Raw genomic sequence first — 19,079 nt, 5'->3', positions numbered from 1 at the left:
CTTTTATCGTCTACTAACAATATACAAACTATATACATTATTATTTTTTGATTTAATAGTTTTTATTTAAATTTTGTTCTTTTAATATTTCATGAATTTGCGTTGACTCGCTGCATAGCAACTGCGCATTTTCAAATACATTTTGCGTTTATTTTTCATCATAAAACACTACAAATAAGGTTTTCGGGTGAATTTAGATCCACTTTTAAGGTTTTGCTACATAGTAAAAGCTAAAATATGTTACGCATAAAGTATTTGCTAAATTTCCATTTAAAATGTGTTTTAAAATATTTGTTTTTGTAGTTCTATGTATGTGTATGTGTGTACGCGTGTGTTTATTTTTGAATTTAGTTTATATAAATATAATAATTTAGTACTACATTTCATAAAAATATTAGAACAGTTGATTAAATACACATACATATACATATGTAGGTACATATATAGATTATTATATTTTTAAATTAATAAAAAAATATTATGCACATAGCATTTTACTAAAAAAAAAAGAGACGAAAGCATAATTTTTCAAGTCTCTAGCTAAACTGTCGCTAAAAATCATAATAAAAAAAATCTGAAGATTATCATGAATCTAAGAATACGTGTATGTATACTCTTATAATAAAATATTTTAGATAAAGGATAGTACCTAAACTATAGGAAATAACACACGAAGCTATGCGTAAATTAAAAAAATAATAATTTTTTAAAATAAAAATAAAAATTATGTTCCAAAAATAGGTAAAAAATACATATTGAGATATTTAAAAATTTTTAAAATATATTTCAAATAATTTAAAATTATGTATTCATATAAGTCATGCAACAGAAAAAAATTAAATTATATTTATAAAATAATAAAAAAAATTATTTTCCAACTAAATTATATTTATAAAATAATAATAAAAAGATTAGTTTTTGTATATAATCCAAAAATTTGTTTTTAGTACTAAATTATTTAAAAAAATGTTAATAATATAAATCAAAAAAATTGATTTCAATGCTAATTTGCTAATTACTAAATCACTAAAGCTACCAAACAAATTATTTATGCTCAAACATTTTTCATATTTGTTGCTAAAATTAATACATATTTTTTGTTGAGTAAATATAAAGTTATAAAATATTTTTTATTCAATATCTTTGTTAAATCCATTTTTAAAGTTTAGCAGGTTTTGTAATATTTGTTGTGTTGCTGTTTTTTGTTTGTATGGAAATTCACAAAAAAAAACGAATACATAATAAATTCATAGAATGCAGAAAAATAATGGAATTGCATTTAACTCAATGTTTGAAAGCCTGCATGTATGTATGTATATGTGTGTGTAGATGTATGTGATTTACATAAACATATTTAGCTGCAATAATTTTTTTCAATGTCACACAATATTTTTGCGTTAACACTTAGTAACATAATTATTTTTTGCGCAATAAAATTTATGTGTTTTAATACTATTTTAACGGAATTTTGGTTTTCTGCAATAATATATATATTTTTTTGCAACGGATGTGCGGGTTTATGCTGCTAAAATATGGAATTCTATAATTCATTTGATTTTCGAAATTACACATGTTTGGTATGCCTTTGAGGCGATTTAATTATTTCCTTTTTGGTTACGCGGTTTTCGCTTCGTTTCTGTGGGGTCGTATGGTTTCTTTTGTAAGGTGCTGCAAGTATAACGGAATATGTCAATATATAATATTTAAGCAAAAATACTTCATTTATCATCTCTAAACTTATTTTCGATTTTTTTATATCAAAAATAAAATAATTTTTCTAGTGTACTTACCAAACTACGTTCGCTGCTACTATAGACTACATTTTGCACAAAATTTATGTATGTATTTGTATATGCATGCATGTATGAATATCCTTGAAATTCATTATCCAGTATATTTGTATTTTATTTTTATCCTTTGTTTAGCGTGAAACCCAGTTCACGTTCCACTAATAGTTAATTTTGATTTAGGCCTCATTACTCGCAGCCGATTCCAGATCGCTGTCGTCCTCGCTGCCTGTCGCTTCGGTGGGATCACCCATGGCAACGCGTGCATACTCGTCCGTGTCAATGCTTTTGCAGAAATGTATGGCGTATTTAAGCTTTTCTAGCAGAACAGCCTGTTCGAGAAATAATTTCAATATATTATTTGGATACATTTTTTAACTACGTATTTTCGATTCATACATATGTATGTATGTATTAAAAATTTATTTAAATATTGGAAAATTTTATTTTCTAATTTTCGAAGTTGATTTTTCTTTAATCTAAACGCAAGTGTATGTTTTATATAAAGAATTTTTACGAACCTTGCAAGAGTAACGCGGCATTTTTAGCAAAAAGAAGCAAGTATAACTCTCCGGTAGAAAGTTGTCGGGCGGGCTCTTTTCCAGCACCTGCAATACAAAGTCCCGACCACGAAAATCGGCAATAGTGCGCGGTAGGCGTGTGCGGCCCCACACAAAGCGTAGAAATAGCGATCGTTCCTTAAAAAAAAAAAAAAAATCGCATATTACCATGTGGAATTGGAACGTGATTAAAGATTGAATTGCACTCACCTGGTTGGAGAACTCTTCCATCACTTCCCAGAACCATGTCACCAACGAAGAATTCGGATCGAAACCCTTGTATGTGGCCACGGACTTCAGCAGTCCCAGAGGTATATCCGGCGAGCCGCAAACCATCGCTTGCAGTTCGGACGCCGAAAAGAGTGACAGCAATGGTACTGGTATTACCTTGGACATGCCGTCACGCACCGCTTTAACCTGCTCATCGAATTCATGTAGACGGAAATTCAAAGCCAAACGCACGTATTCATGGCGATTTTGCGGCGAGATGCGCGTGTAGCGCGTAGACAGTGGCACCTCATGTCCTTTGGCCGATGATGTGGAGAAGGGCAGCTCTAGTGTACTAAACACTTTCGGATCGTCATCCATGTTACGTATGCAAAGCAAACCGGCGACATAATCACGATCCACCTCTGTGAGATCGGATGGACGTAGCTGTTCTCCAGCTAATTGACGCCAGACCGCTTCTGCCAAACTGCAAAGCAATGAAAACGTTAAATCTATTGCAGACACAAAACTTCGACGCACTTACTTCAAACTTAATGGCGAGCCTGTGCGGACCGCAATACCCATCAGCACGCCAAGGAAACGGAACATGTTCATCTGCAGCACGGAGCCGAGTGTCGGGTCTAGTAGGAAACAGTCTCGATTAGCACCAGCCTCGCCGCGTCCATTTGGTGTTGTTATCAGCAGTGGCACACTGCCATTCTGCAGTTCATCGCACATTTCGGCGATTGATTCGCTGTAGCCGCCGCCACAATCGTCTACACTCTCGCCGACAAACTTCACCTTCCACACGCGATGCGGCAGAGAGAGCGCTTCTTGCGTAAGAAGCGGCAGCTTCTGCACCATCTGACCGAAAACGCTTTTCATGCCATCAATGCCGGCGAGGCCATTACCAGACTTGTTACGCGAGCGCTTCACCTGTATGCGGTTGAGCTCAATTACGGGTCCATGTTGCTTGTCGCGCACCATAGTTGTTTGTATGACCTTGCGGAAAGCGGCCTCTTTGATGGTATACACGAGCACATCCTTTAAAGCACCCAAGCTGAGCTCACCTGTAGCAGAGATTAAAGAAGAATTAACTGATTTATGAAGACTCAAAGGTTACACGAACTCACCTGTGATTGGCAGCATGGCCAAACAAGGGCACAGCAGCTCCGAGAAATGATGTAGCAGCACCAGACGTGCATGTAACGCCTCCGGCGGCATTTCGCGCACCAGGTCATATTCGAGCGGTGGATTGGGTGGTGGACGCATGCGATCGGTCAGTTGTGACGTGGACATAGCAATCGTATGCGCAGAACCGCAAGTCACCTTCACTATGTGTTTGTTCTGCAGTGCAGCCACTAGCCGTGGACGTTGTATAGCACTTACCGTGCCATCGCCGAGTTGACCTTCATCATTGTCGCCCCAAGTAAAAACTTCACCCGCATCGGTGCAGGCTACACAATGAAGCGAGCCTGTTGCAATCGAGACAATTTTTTTACCTTGCAGTGCTGCCACTTTTTTAGGACGACGCACATGATCCACAGTGCCATGTCCGAGCCGATGGAAATCTCCTTTGCCCCACGTGTAGACAGCGCCCGATTTGGTGAGCGCCACCGAAAATTGTGAACCACATTCCACCTTCACAACGCCCAAACCAGCGAGGCTTTCTATTTTATAGGGTAGCTTGCAGCCATCCGAACCGCCGCGTCCCAGTTTACCATAGTCACCGTCACCCCAACTCCATACATTGTCGTCGTCGGTGATACAAAGTGTCTGCGCATCCCCAGAGCCACAAGCCACATCAATGGCGCGATAGCCTAGCAAAGCTTCCACAAGTTTTGGACGCAATTGATCCTCCGAGTCCCCATGTCCCAGACGGCCGTAACGTCCTTTTCCCCAGGTGAGCACATGACCCGACGAGGTTATAGCCGCTGAGTGCGCACTACCGCAAGCGATATCCACTATACCAATACCTGTGAGATCCTCAATGAGCTTCGGACGGTCGTAACTCATGCGGTTGCCATGACCGAGCTTGCCATCTTCACCCTCGCCCCAAGAATATACTTCACCTTCAGTTGTTAATGCGAGACAATGTTTGCCGCCCGAATTTACAGCTACTTTCTTCACAAAAACGTGTTGCAGGGATCCTATCAATGTTGGTATAGCCCAGGAATCTGTGCCGCCTACGCCAAGTCGACCACCCGAACCATAACCGGTAGCAAAACACTTGCCATCAGGTGTCACTGCGAAGAGTGTTTGCTCGCCGCCGGCCAATTGGACGGGTCGCAACAGACTAAGTGCCTCACAAGGTGTTGGTGTCTTAATACGGCTGCCTTCCAATCCTCCCAGCTGACCACGATGGTTGTGGCCCCAGCCGTAGATTGTACTAGCGCCGCCCCAGGAGAGAGCCCAGTCGTCCGGTCGTCGATTGAGCCACTGTAGCAGCTGGCTGTCGTGAGCGCTTTTGAAAACCACATGGTCCTCGTGTAAAAATTGTAGCATATCATTGCCTGTAGAGGGCGCCAGTGGTGGCAGGTTAGCGCACACACCAGAGATGATACTACCACTATTCGGTTCGTGTAGGGAGAGCGACATCATTGAGTCAATTAATTGTATGACATTGCTGGTGCTAGGCGTCAATGTGTTAACCATAATTGAGCTGGATGGAGGTGGTGGAGGCGTTGGATTGCTATTCGTGCTACCTGCAGACGAAAGCGATGTTGTTGAGTTCATCATCGAACCGACGCTGCCGCCGCCTGGTGAATGACTTGGTTGGGGCGGTGGCATCATTTCGGCGAATTTCTTACGCACCTCCATGCAGAATGTGCGCGGCAATTCCGTGCGCTTTATGAGCGACTGTGCCACGCGTACAGCAATGCAGTAGCGTTTGAACCAAGCCCACTTGTGCACATCAGCCGGTGGTAACGCGGCATCCAACTGCATATCGCAAGCGAGTGCCGCCAGGGTTTTGAAGTAATCGGAGTGCATGAGGTGTATGCCGCCACGTACTTGCGGCTCCTCATACTCATATTGACGCAACAATTCCGGTATGAGGGGCAATAAAATAGAATTTAGCGAAGGATCCAATGGCTTTGGTGCATGTTTTGAGAGTAGTACGGAGTGTAGCTGTTTTATCGACCAAATGCGCTGTGTCGTTGTGAGGGAGTTGAGCTGCGCGCAGGCCGCTAAGGCGGCTGCTAACCGCAACAGCACGCTTGTGTTATGCGGCCCCAAGCGCTCATTCAGCAAAGCCATCACTAGCGGCATTGATGGCTGCGAGAGCACTGCGCGGTCAGAGCCGCGTTCATGCAACGCGGTCGCTGGCATAATTGCATGCACCCAAAAGCGCCAGCCCCAACCATTTACTGAGCTGTCCGAGGTGAACTTCCAACGCATCTCATCGCCGAGTATACGCACTTCGGGTGCCCATTGCGCGTATTCACGGCCGGAGCGCACGGCGACTACGCGACCAGAAGCATCCATAATTACTAGCGGATCGTTTCGTTTCTCTGTGCTGCACTGACTGTCAAATTCTATGCGAAGCGACTCGGCGCCGGGTATCTTCACCTGGCCCACAATTGTCATGTTGTCCACGTAGGGATGACTGCTCTCGCGCATGACAGGTTTTGGTACTTTGCCCAAGCTATAGCGCGACGTGCATAAATCTTCAAGTTCTGTAATACAGGTCTCCAACAACATGGCGCCAATAGTTGGTGAGTTTGAACCGAGCGCAGTGAGTGTATCGGAAATGGTCTGCGCAGTGCTGAGTGGTCCTGTGCGTCCAGCGACACTCAACTTAAGCAACTCCACTAGGCTTTTGGCTTCAGCCTCACCTAGCAATGAGGTGAAGTCATCCAAGCCGGTGAGACTGATCTCCTCAATTATCTCCTCCTGGTTGGTCATGGTGGCGGCCAGCGCAGACATAGCGCTGGCGGACATTTTCGAATGTTTATGTGGTGCATTACTGGAAATCGATGCCGAAAGTGAGAGTGAACCGGTTAAGCTTTGGAATGCGCTTAACGGTCCAGCCGGTGCGGGCACAATTTCCGCCTCTGGCGAGGGTTCGTGTACGGCCGGATCGGTGGCATCGGCTGGCGCCTCTCCACCACCCTGTGCGATTACTTCGTTATTACAGTTGTTATTGTTGATGTGGCCATTATGACCGCCCAATGTGCCATGCGGTGTGCTGCTTGGAGCGCCAATTGTAACGTCTTTACCTAAAGTAGCGTTAGTGCCTTCATGTACATCGAATTCGCTGGAATTCTTCTCGTGCAAGTTCACTTTACTATGGCTGGTTAGTGCAGCGACGATCAGCTGGCGTGCCTGCAGTATGCTCATGGCATTCAGCACATAGTTGAGCGCAGTTTGACGGGCGCCATCGGTTTCAAGGGAGAGCAAGGTCTCGCTGAGACTGAACTTCGCCGTCGGTTTCGACATATTTGTTGTTGTTGTTGGTGTATTTAGATGCGTATCAGTGTCATAAATACCGAGGCTGCTGCCTCCCAGTGGATCTTTGGAGGTCGCGAACGGCACAGGACCTTTCTTCTCATCCTCCGATGGTGATTGCGGCAAACCCCAAGCGACAGCGTGCGAACTGCCGCAAGCGACACGATTGACAAACACAGAATCCAAGCCAATGACCAGCGCCGGTTTCTTATTCACCACAGTATTACCAGAACCCTGTTGCCCGTGGTCGTTGTCGCCCCACGCATACACTTGTCCGGTATCGGTGACGGCCAGGCAATGCAGGGCACCCACTGCTAGGTGGATGACTTTACGGCCGCGTAGTGCTTGTATCGGTTGCGGTTTGCGTACATGTTGGTCACTGCCGTGGCCTAAACGATAATAATCACCCTTGCCCCAAGTCCACACCTCACCGGTGCGTGTAAGCGCGAGGCTGAATTGTGCGCCACACTCAATTTGTATGACACCGATGCCGGTCAGACGCTCGATTTCGTGTGGTATCGAAGAACCTTCTGAACCGCCGCGGCCCAATTTGCCGAAATCACCATCGCCCCACGAGTAGACAATACCATCTTCGGTTAGTGCTAAAGTTTGCGCGTCCCGACTGCCACACGCCACTTGTATAACACGTTTACCGCTCAATGCTGTGACCAATTTCGGCTTCAGTTGCGTAACATTGTCGCCGTGTCCTAATCGTCCATATTCGCCTAAACCCCAAGAGTATAGTTCCCCGGCAGATGTGATAGCCGCACTATGCGATGAGCCGCAGGCAATGTCACGTATCTTCTTCGCACGTAGCGCCTCAATAAGTTTTGGTTTGTCCATTGTAAGCCGGTTGCCATGGCCCAGCTTGCCATCCTCACCTTCGCCCCAGGAGAACACTTTACCGTCCAATGTTAGAGCCATCGCATGTTTACCGCCCGAGTGAACGGCTACTTTCTTAACGACATACTGATGCAAAACTGGTATCTGTCGTGGCACTGACACATTAACACTGATGCCCAGGCCAAGCCGACCGTTCGTACCCTCACCACATGCGTACACCTTACCATCCTGCGAGACGATAAATAACGACTTCGAGCCGCCCGCAATATGTATGGGTCGCAAGCGACTGATAGTTTGTGAAAATGTTGGCACTTTCACTTTGGAACCTTTAAGACCGCCCAGTTGCTCCTTGTCGTTGAGACCCCAGACCATTACAGTACAAGGCGGGTCGCAAAGCGTCGAGGATTTAGGATCAGCGTTGCCATAGGTGCTGCTTAAGCACGAATTGGAGTCGCTCATCTGCTCATATTCACAAGCCAAGAACGAAGCATTCATTAGCAGCAGATCGAGATCTGTTTGTTTGCGGCGTCCGATGATGTTCAGGCCGTGTACTTTACACTGTATGCCATTGTTGCGGCACTGCTTGATTACTATTTCGATCCAGGGGTAGTACTGGCGCACATCGCTCATCAGCGTTACTGTAGTATCGGTGTTTTTTATTGAAATCCATGAGTAGTCCTTCAAGTTCCCAATACTGTCGCCGACGCGCACCACTACCAACGAAGGCTGATGCGAGTGATCGCCCGGACTGACCACAATCGAAAGACTGTGCACCAATATATGTTCATGTATCTCCAAGCGGATCCAATGCTTGGTCTGACTGCTCGATGAACTTTGCCAGCAATAGGGACTGCGATCGAGTAGATGTTTCGCGGTTGCTTCGTTCGAGGACACCGTAAGTGAGCGTATACAACGGGACCAGTCTTCGATGAGATCGCTGGGTGTTGGCACCGCGCCGCTGTTCAGACCAAGTAGGCCGCCTGTAGTGCCTGCTACTTGGTTACCACCCACCACTTCTATGTCATTCAATGTACCCTTCCAACCAGCATGTTGGGGAAAATCCACGGTGACATCTTTCCCGCGTACTGCGGTCACTGTGCCGACACTGCCACGCAGCACATAACCCCACTTGTAGCGTGACACTGCGCGCAAGCGTACCTGTGTGCCGACACTCACCTGTGCGGAGCGTTCGCAAGCCGTCTTTTCACGCGGCATTTCCAAGAGCTCGATGTGTACAAAGCAGACCCAATAGGTGTTTCCGTGTAGCTGCCAGTCCACCTGCACGTTCAGATCATGTAAGCCCTCTGTATCCACCTTGAGCACTGTGCCAATATCACCCTTTTTAATCTCCTCAAAGTCGCGGCAACAACGCACTAGCATGCCGGGGCAAACGAGCCCGCGCACATACAATGCGTACTGATCGGCCGAGGGAAAGTCCTTGCGCGTCTCAAATTTCACCAGCTGTTCATGTATGGAGGATCCCTCTACGGTATCGGAGCTGCTGTCCAAGCTCTCGTTGTCTGAATCAGCTTCCGGATCATGCAAGGTCTGCAGCTTCGCTTGCAGTGAAGTGTCGCTAGAAGAACCGGCGGCTGGCACACTACTACCCACCAATGGCGGCTCCAGATAATCTGTTGCATCGATGGTATTTGCGCAAACGTCGGGGTGCTCGAGTATCCACTGCACGATTTGCTCAGGTGTTGGTATCACCTCCGGATGTATGGTCAACTGCTTGACTGCCAATTCTACAGACTTTTTAGAGAAGCCCATTTCCATGATTTGCGCAATGAGCGGTGTAGCTTCTGCATCATGCTTCGGTGCTTGTGGCTGACTGCCACCGGTGGCCTCATCCAGCATACCGACATTAAAGACTGGCACGCCATGTATCATCGTCGGTTGCATGGGCGGTGTTGGTGCGGCAAAAGCGCCACCGCGTCCGGCGCTAGTCGAGGCCGCTTCATTCAGCTCAGTGTGCACTTTAGCAGCGAGCACTTGTGCGCAATTCAGCGCTGCAGTTGACAAGTCACTATAAGTGTAGATCGCCTTTATGGGCGACGGTTGGGTGGCACGTATCAAAATACTTTGTATGAGCAACTCAGTGTCAGTAATTGTCGGTTGTGCAGCAAGTTCATCACAGTTCGTGGCCTCAACACCGCCACAAGCACCCTCGGTGTTCGACTTACCTTCACCGCTGACGTTCACAGCGCCGTTGGCTTCCTCCGAGAGACTCTCTTCGGAAGAATAGGTACACAAGCCGGGCGAGCGTTGTTTCAGTATCTTCCTTAATGCCGCCTGATGCCGATAGAGCACGCAATTCGCATTTAAAACGGACAATTGGATTTGTTGCGCTCGCAGTAAACTGATGTCCACCATGTTGGGCACACATTCCTTGCGTTCGCCAGGACCGAAGAGCAGCACAGCCCAGGAGTTTAATAACATCTCATTTAGCGGCATACGAGAGAGGCTGAAAACCGAATAGTCGGCACATTCGAATGCCACGTTCAGCGAGATCTTACGGAACTCGCCATTCAGGGTTTGACCATCCGTGCTGAGCAGACACTTACCTTTGTTGGTGAAGCCACATATGGTGGCAGTATTGCCCTCATAGCAGACTTGTAGGCCGACGCGCGGTCGTATATCGCAGCCGCCTATGGTACAAAGTACGCCCATTACATAGATATACTCGTTCTCCAAGTGTTGCAGGTCCAGGCCGTCTTCGCCAAATAATTCGGCAGCGACACAGAGCTTTTGTGCCAGAAACGAGTTTATTGCCGCGTTCCAATAGGGTAGCGTGTGCAGACGGCGCAGTAGAGTTATGATCTCCTCGGCGATGGTGCCCGAGTGTGAGGCAGTCAGCAGCACGCGTGTCTTGCAGTCGCCCCCATTTTGTGACAGCGATATGTCTTGCGGGCAGTAAAGCGTAATCTTGCCCAGTGTGGAGAAGAGCTGACGCACCAATAAAGACATGCGTTGGGTATGTGCATCGTCGGTCCAGTGGATGAGTATACTCTGCAGAAGCCGTAGACAGTGAATATTGCGGAAAAGATCTTGCTCACGCGTCACAGGCTGCTCGAGCAGGCTAATGTAGAAGTCGATCCAGGTGGACGAGGACAAATATTTCGCGAGCGATTTCGATTCACCTAAGGGCGTTAAAAGAGTTGTTGAAATAAAATATAAAATAAAAGTATAAGAAAAGTATGTGCTCACCTGCAATTGCTTTCAGGAAACCTAAAGTGGTCCAATTGTCCAGACCGTAGATATTACCAAGTGTGGACTTGGGATCGAGTACAGATCGAAACATGCAAGATATGCAACGCACGGCACTCTTATCCATCTGCGCGCTGTGTAAACCAATGCCTACCGAGATGATTTGTAGCGTTTTAGTGCAGGCGTAACGCAGCAGCTTGGTCGGGTGCGATTCGCCATTCAGCTGAGCATCGCAGCAGAGCTCATCCTTTTCCGTTTCTGTGTCAGGTGAGATAATATTCAGAGCGCTATCGGCTAAGCGTAGATCATATTGACCCTCTTTGCCCATGCGATAGGAGTTTGTAGCGCCGGTGTACCACTCAACACGAACCCAACTGAAAGAAGACAGAGAGAGAGAGTAAGTTCAGATAAAGGAATACATACATACAAGAAAGAATTCCAAGTTTCTACAAATTTGTATGTAACCCCTTACCCGTCTTCGCCCACTTCGCTAATGATGCGTCCCTCACCAGGTGGATTGCCATCCTGATCGCCCCATTTCCAGTCTGCGCCCCGCACGATACGCGTGCCGATCTTCATTAACTTCGCCAGTTCAGGTCCGGTTAAGTTCGCTTTATTGGATTTTTGTTTTAAAATTGTGTCTTCATACACCACTGAGAGATCGTAGGTGTTCTTTACCGTCGGTATCTCGCCACCGGTCTGACTGAGCAAACCGAGCACCGTGCCGAGTGTGCCAGAATTCACGATTAAACTCAACTCATTGGCACTCATATCCTTGGCTAGGATGCCGAACACGCTAAGTAGAAAACGGGCACGTGGCAGCTTTTTCAAGAACACATAGGTGCCCAGATTAGAGGTATCCTTGCCGTTGCCCGCATTGTACTTGCCCTTCAACTGTATGAGGTCCTGATTGACCAGCCGCTGCAGTTCGCGCACAGCCCACTCGAGTACGCGTGATTCTGCGAGCAGCAGATCGGCTTTTTGAAAAGCCGTTATCATGTTAAGATCGTAAAGCACGTTCAACGTTGCCTGCTTGCTATAGCTGCACTTGAGATGCAAGCCTAGGTAACCGTTAAGCATATTGTACTGCACGGCGTCGAGCAAACCATGCACCTGTAACATGGCGTGGAGCATTTCTAGACCCTGTCGACGTATTTGGTAGCGTTGCACCTGACAGTACATAGCGCGACGCACGGTCTCCACATCGCACACCTCTTGCATCACAAACTCGACAATCTCCTGCATAATGGGCACATTCAATTCGCCGGAGAAGTACCATTTCTCGCGCAGCTTGCGTAAAAGATCGTTATTGAGACGCGGTTCGTCATCTGCGGGCTTCTTGTCTTCGTCGAAGTCCAGTTCATTTGCCTGCAATTTGATTTCTTCATTGGAGGTTTTGCGTTCGCTGAGTATAACGTTGTTGTCGCCGCTGTCAAGTAGGTTCTCGTTGGACAAGTTTCCGCGTAGTGGTGGCATGAGCACAGTGGCGCTGGCAAGTGAGCTGCTGTCCGCCGTGCCGACGCCAGAGTCTTTCTCAGCTGGCTCTGAGGCGGCGCCATCGCTTTGCAGTAGTGATTCCTACAAAAAAAGGGAAATGAGTGCTAAAAGCATAAACATTTTTTAATGAACCAACTTACGTGAGACTGATTCAGCTTTTGCGCCACATTCTGACTCTGTATCGTCACATTGAGTATATCTTCCGGCTTGGCGCAGGCCAGTTGTTTCTTGGCCATGCGCATTTCGGCTATGATGCGTCGCACGACGTGCTTGAAGCGCGGCAGCCGATGTAGTATGGGCAATTTGCGTAGCGCCTCCTGTTCCAAACTCACTGCCGGACGAACTTCGTATAGCAAAAAGCGTAGACGCTCCAGCATGGGTGCGCATACTTCCTTATAGCTGCGATTTAGCTGCTGGCGTATGCGCACCACGGACCATTTGGTCTGATAGATGAGCCGTATCATGTCGGCGATTTGGCGGGGTGTCTTAGCTACAGCAACACCACCCAACTCGCGCTCCAACACGTTTAGTACCAGACCGCCCAGGCTCTGATGGCGTATCAGCACTGCGGTTAGTAAACGCTCCAACTCTTGCACGGGATGTTCGTGTGGGAACTCTTGGTGCCAAATTAAGTTGTTATCCTTGCAGTAACGTTCGGAGAGTGTCATCCAAGTGACGACCAGAGGATCGGTTAAGCGCGCTTCACTCAAACCGGATATAAAGCTTTCAATGCGCTGCTGCACACTATTAATATGCGGTTGCGCGATTACAGCGACGCCACCAACGCCGCCACCGGATGTGCTTACGCCGCCAATCCCTCCACAAACATTTATACCGTGCGCAGGCGGTTCGGTGGGTGTACTGCCGGCGGTGCTGGCGCTGCTACGCGCCTCACCCTTCTCCTCGTCGAAGGGATTGCTCGGCTGCAAGAGCTGCAGTCCACCGCGTAGTATGCTGGAGCGCACAATGGTCTTGCACTGCAACTCTGCTGGCTGCTGTGCGGGGCCGGTCTGCAAGAGATTCACAACGAGCCCCAGTAGGTAAGCCAGCGCACGTTCCGAGTTGAAATGCGTGAGCACTTTGCTTTGCTGCACATGCGGCTGAAAGGGCGAGCAAAAGGTGGAATAATTGTGGTTTTTGTGTGATGGTCAACATACCTTCTCCTCTGTCACGTATACCGCGTATCGTCCGACCTTGTAGTTGCTCAAAATGTGTTCCAAACAGTTACGATAGATGGATGTATTTAGTTCGACGGTGAGATCCTTGCCGATGCTCGTTGCCAGCAGCTCATTAATGGCCGAATTGTCGTTTCTGTAAAAAGGTAGACATAATTAGTATGATCTCGAGTTATTAAGCTACCACCTCCAGACTTACTGATAGTCGCTGACGTCACATACATAGCCATTAAGTATGATCCACTTGCCCCCATCGAGTATTTGGTTTTCGAAATCATTTTTGCGTATCAAATTCACATCGTCCTGAGTCTGCACATTCACGCCCTTCTGATTACCGCGGCATATAATGCCTGGCCAGCCCATGTCGTCCGAGTCCTGTATCTCACTGTCGCATATGACACGATTCAAATTGTCCAGCGCATGCAGCAGCGGCAGAAAAATCTTAGTCCATTCGAAAGCGGGCAAGATCGTCGGACGATCGCGTTTCAGTATGATTAATCCGATTAACAGCTCGTATAACAGTGTATCGGATATATCGGTTTTTATGATGTCTGCCACGCTCTCCTTGCCTTGCAGCGCGATTTCGTGAGCCTTCTGCAGCGAAAGTATGCACAGCGACACCGCGCTCTGCACATATTTGCTGAGCAGCGCCTCGGCACCGCTGATCTCCTCCTGTTTCGACTGGTGTATGTGTGCGAAAAGTAAGCGCTGAAAGCGATGCAACAAATCCAGACTCGGAGTAGTATGCTCGGCAATCGTCGTCGATTGTACGACTGAGAGCGTGGTGAATGAATCATCTTCGGCCTTTGAAATACCAGCATTTATTAGTAGTTGTGTCAAACGTGCTTGCGTCAACGCAGAGTTGTTGCGTAACAGTTGTTTGATTAGATGTAGTAACGGTAAATTGTGTCCATTATCGGTGCAGTCATTAGCTTCCAAGCGTATCGCTTGCTTGAGGGCCGTTTCTAAGCCGCCTTCGGCCATCAGTGAACCGACAAGCAGATCTGTCATGAAGCGATGACCCGAGGAAGAAATGCCCGACTCAGAAGGCAGCAGGGAAGTCAAAGTTTGTGCGCGCTCCGAAGCTGTGGGCAATAACACGCTCCAGCCGACCTACAAATACACATTAAATATGGCTTTAGTTGATTGAAATACTTGTATTTCCAAATGCCACATACCTGCAGAGTCCATTGCGCTGCCTCTTGCATGGTTTTAAGTACATTTGAGCCACCCGCCAGGCTAAGTATGCGCGTTTTCAGGCTGACCAGCAGGCGCGAACCTTCGGATAAGCCCACAGATTTTGGCGTGACGCCATTTACAATCAGCGCGTGTAATTGTAGACGCAACAGATTCAAGCAGGCCACAGCAATGCACTCGGACTCCTGATTCGGCGTTTGACGATTGTTGCTGTCCTGTCCACAGACTATGCCGAGCAATTGATCAAGCAGCCTAAATGTGTGTTCGCTGAGATCGATGACAAAAGGTATTTTCACTGGCACCCCTTGCACCGAAGTCTGACTCCATATAATGCTTTGCGCGGCGCCGCAAGCAATTCCGTAAGCTTGCACTGAGGGGTGTGTAGCGAGTATCGGATCACGCAATATGGGCTCCTTAGAGATCGCGGCGGGACACACTTGCTGGAAGTCGTTGCGACCCCAGCCGAAAACTTCGCCTTTATTGCTCATAGCGAGACAATGCCAAACGCCGACCGAGACGTCTACAATGACCTTTGACTGCGGAGGAAGAGAGGTAAGAAAGGTTCTTAGAGTTCACAATACAAAATACTTGTCAACAGACCTGCAGGGCGTTTATCTGCTTAGGCGTGTTGAGACACTGCACATTTTTGTCGAGCAAGCCATGGCCCAAGCGGCCATCGTACGCTTTGCCCCACGAATACAGCTTACCATCGCAGCTCAGCGCCATTGAGAACTGCGAGCCCGCAAACACACGTTTAATTAGCGGCAATGTTTCGATTAACTGCGGCAGTTGAGAACCATTGCACGAGCCGTTTCCCAATTTACCGTAATCACCGTCGCCCCAAGCAAACACCAAACCCTCCGCCGTCAGGCATAGCGTATGCGAGTCACCGCTGCCTAGCGCCACGTCGATTATGCTATGCTCGCGTAAGGCGTACACATGTGTCGGCAATAGTTTATCGTCTGAGTTGCCATGCCCGAGTCTGCCGTAGGTGCCGCGACCCCAAGTATAGAGGTTGCCGTTCATGGTGATAGCGGCGCTGTAGGTGCAGCCGCAATACACCGCCTTAACACTATGCTCCAGCGATTGTATTTTGGTTGGCTGTTCGCGCAGTAATGAGTCGCCATGCCCCAAGCGGCCACCCTCACCGCAGCCCCAAGAGTATGCATTCTCTGTGCGCGATAAAATAAATAAATGAATTTTGCGAAAAAGCCGTGTTTTACTGATTAAACTTACCCATATTATCCACGGCCATGAAATGCCGGCCCTCGCAATGCGCCGTCACAGCCGCCACCGGCACGTCGCTCATTTCCTCAATAATCATCGGCTCCGTCTCCGGTTTGGCGATGCGCCAAGTATACATCTTGCCTTCGTGTGTGAGAAAGAGCACGTACTCCTCGGAGAAGGCGACCTGCTTCACTTGGAAATAGAAATTCAGCACAGGCGCGGGGTAGTGCGCGCCCGCAACAGTGTTTGCAGCGGCTGTCAAGCCTACAGCCGGTTCGGCGGTGAAGCCATATTGATCGCGGCACAGTGATTGCCAACCGAGCGCGTAAATGCGCTGCTCATGCAGTTGTGGTGATGGGGCAGCGGATGCGCTCTCCTGTGACGCCTGTGCGTGTAAAATTGGTTTCGCAGATGGCGGTTGAGCGCGCGTAGGTAGTGGCGCGCTTGCGGTACTGGTAGGCAAATGCGGCTTTGCGAGACGATCGAGATGTGAAACAACGACCACAGCGGCTTGTTTCAAGTCCACATTGGTGGTGTCTTGTTCGGGTAGCGTGAGAAAGCGTAGAAAGGATTCGGTAGCGCTGGCCGGTGCCGACTCTGCCATATTGTTAATGCCATAGTTACCAATGCTCTCGTAACGCCGAAGTATGGGCACTAAGGGCGCGCCTGTGTTTTGTGGCACGTCGCGGTTGTCATCCGTCTCCTTTTCTTTCTCCCAAAGCATCAACAGTAGTACGATTGCCTCAAGTGTGGCGGCAAGTGTGCCCTTTTGTGCGCCCAGCTCCAACAGTAAGCACAGAGCGGTGTGGCGATCTTCACGCGGTGCTGTACACCGCCCGCCTAAGGGATCTCCGAGCGCTACTTGGCGCAGAAACTTTATAGAGCGCTCAAGTACTTCGATCCACAGAGGTGACACCTGCAAACGCGAGAGTTTAATAATTACAAATAGTTATCGGCATATACAAACTGAAATGCTCACCTGTGTGGCATCAAAGAGCGATGCCTCCGGCAGATCTTGCAGCGATTCCAAAGCTTCACTTAACAGCTCGCTGCACATTTCAGTGTCTTCACCAGAACGCCAAGCCCGTCGCAAGAAGGCGAAGGAAAAGTTAAGCGCGGCGCGTGTGCCGACCCGAGCCAAGCCTAAAGTGGCGCGTTCATTTTCCTTTATGGGCGATGGCACGTCTACGGTTGAGAAGTGCCTTAATTTGTTAGTTGCATGGTGATTCATCTCCCTAATACGCAACGGGCTTATGCCACTGTTGACAGCGCTGCGTTGATCCTCATTGAACTTGCACTTGTCCGCGGTCGATGAAACAATACTGCTCGGCATGCCAATGTTGATGTGACACTGTAGCTCCTGTTGTTGCTTCCAGCGCGAGAGCGCCACAAAATACCGTTCATAGATGAAAAGTTGCTGACGCAAGTGTATGGCAGAGAGACAGTTGCCTGCCGCTTGCAATGAAATGTCATGCAATTCGGCCAATAGCGTATTCTGGCAATTCAATTTCACTGTGGTGTTGGGACTTTGGCCCCATAGCCATGATTCAAAGATGACTTCTGACGAAATGCGGTTAGCGGCTGCATTCTGCACTGCTGTGGTCATTTTCTTTATGGCTGAATCGGAGTCGAGCGTACGGCAAGCGGAGCAGTTGCATGCTGACAGAGGACCGCAATAGTCGAGTGGGCAGCAGGAGCATTGCAGCTTCTGAACGCCACAGTAGTGCTTACCATCATCGCCGAGATAGGAGAGATGACCTGCCGCATTGAGTACAGGCGCTGCTGGCGAAGAAACTAATTCGCAATCTTGTATGAGATTATTCCACAGCACGGCAGCATCTTCGACGTTGCGCAAGCTTGAGATGAGATCGGCGCGCAACCATTTGGCATCGAGGAAAGGCAGCGGACGTAAATAAAGATCAGCAGTGGAATTGCACGAGGACATAACTAACGTCACTGCTGCACCTTATGGTAAGGAACAGTGTTATGTTTTTGTTTTAGGTTTTATAAGTACTGACAAGTTGATATTGTAATGAAAACCGCAAAGCTGCGTAGTTGTTTGTTTAATCGAGTCACAATTTGTATTAAATACAAATACGCTACTGATAATTGAATTTTAAAACTTTTGACTTCTCGATTTGTTTAATGAGTTTTTACGCTATTGAAATACTGTATGATCGCTGTGCTACAATGAGCTGTCGTGCCAGCGTTTACATTTTGTATTTGCTTATCATGCAAATGCTTTTTTGTGACGCTGATAAATATATGTATTTTCTAATGCTTGATGCAAATCCAGTTATGCTAACACGATTTTCAATTAATATTTACGTGGTTTCAATTGAACGTAAAGTTTGCAAAAATTATTCAATTTAATTTTGTTTTTTGAATCACGCGTTAACCTCCAGCCTTGCCTTGCCGTGCTTTAACCAGCGAAGCGAAGCGGCTGTGTTGGTTCACACACGCTGCTCAATGTTGTATATAGCGAGCGTATGTGCGCTATATTCCACAATACTGCAATTACACCTCTTCCGCCCACAACGCTTCTGTTGTCAAGTAGTCGCGTTCAGTTTTGTGTAGCCACTGCCCCTCCCTAGTTGTTGTTAGGTTCGTCGTGTCGTCGCTGACTTTGATGTCGTCACTTTCGCTTTTGTCGATTTGTTTTGACCGTGTAACAATTTATATTGATGTTTTGTGGTGTTGTATTGTTCTCCTTCGCTATTACTTCCACTTCTATTCGATTTTGTACATATTGAATTTTTTTGTTTTTGCAGCTGCAGCTGGTATAGGCCTTTGGGAAAATTCAATTTTGCGTAAACTGCTGCCGCTGATACTAATGATTATCACAGAGCCTCAACAGATACGCTTCGCACGCGTCGTTCTTTCACACACACACCCGTTGACCGCACCGCCTCCACACCACTTCCTCCACC

At 47.7% G+C, this 19,079-nt stretch overlaps 1 protein-coding gene across 1 annotated transcript; it reads right to left on the bottom strand.

The window, feature by feature from the left end:
• Positions 1-33: 33 nt before the first annotated feature.
• Positions 34-18,679, bottom strand: LOC126760308 (probable E3 ubiquitin-protein ligase HERC2). The gene is made up of 15 exons (XM_050475855.1): positions 17,129-18,679; positions 16,159-17,065; positions 15,523-16,094; positions 14,904-15,458; positions 13,925-14,838; positions 13,708-13,861; positions 12,691-13,650; positions 11,526-12,631; positions 11,054-11,427; positions 3,688-10,986; positions 3,099-3,624; positions 2,558-3,041; positions 2,309-2,485; positions 1,791-2,119; positions 34-1,668 (listed from the first exon to the last, which is right to left on the bottom strand). Exons 1-14 carry the CDS (start codon positions 18,092-18,094, stop codon positions 1,967-1,969), a joined length of 15,147 nt encoding a protein of 5,048 aa, XP_050331812.1. The 5' UTR covers positions 18,095-18,679; the 3' UTR covers positions 34-1,668; positions 1,791-1,966.
• Positions 18,680-19,079: the final 400 nt, after the last annotated feature.

This window comes from Bactrocera neohumeralis, chromosome 5 (genome assembly GCF_024586455.1).
Source record: "Bactrocera neohumeralis isolate Rockhampton chromosome 5, APGP_CSIRO_Bneo_wtdbg2-racon-allhic-juicebox.fasta_v2, whole genome shotgun sequence".
NCBI classification, from domain to species: Eukaryota; Metazoa; Arthropoda; class Insecta; order Diptera; family Tephritidae; genus Bactrocera; species Bactrocera neohumeralis.
The sequence above is the reverse complement of the archived record's forward strand: the minus strand, read 5'-3'. Positions and strand labels throughout refer to the sequence as shown.

What these genes read in the sequence shown, in the direction of transcription:
- LOC126760308 (XM_050475855.1), bottom strand. Translation starts at nt 18,094, where the DNA reads ATGTCCTCGTGCAATTCCACTGCTGATCTTTATTTACGTCCGCTGCCT. An exon ending in GGCTCGCCATTAAGTTTGAA is followed by an intron (nt 3,042 to 3,098) that starts GTAAGTGCGTCG and finishes ATTGCTTTGCAG; the next exon opens with TTTGGCAGAAGCGGTCTGGC. An exon ending in TGCCGCGTTACTCTTGCAAG is followed by an intron (nt 2,120 to 2,308) that starts GTTCGTAAAAAT and finishes TTTCTCGAACAG; the next exon opens with GCTGTTCTGCTAGAAAAGCT.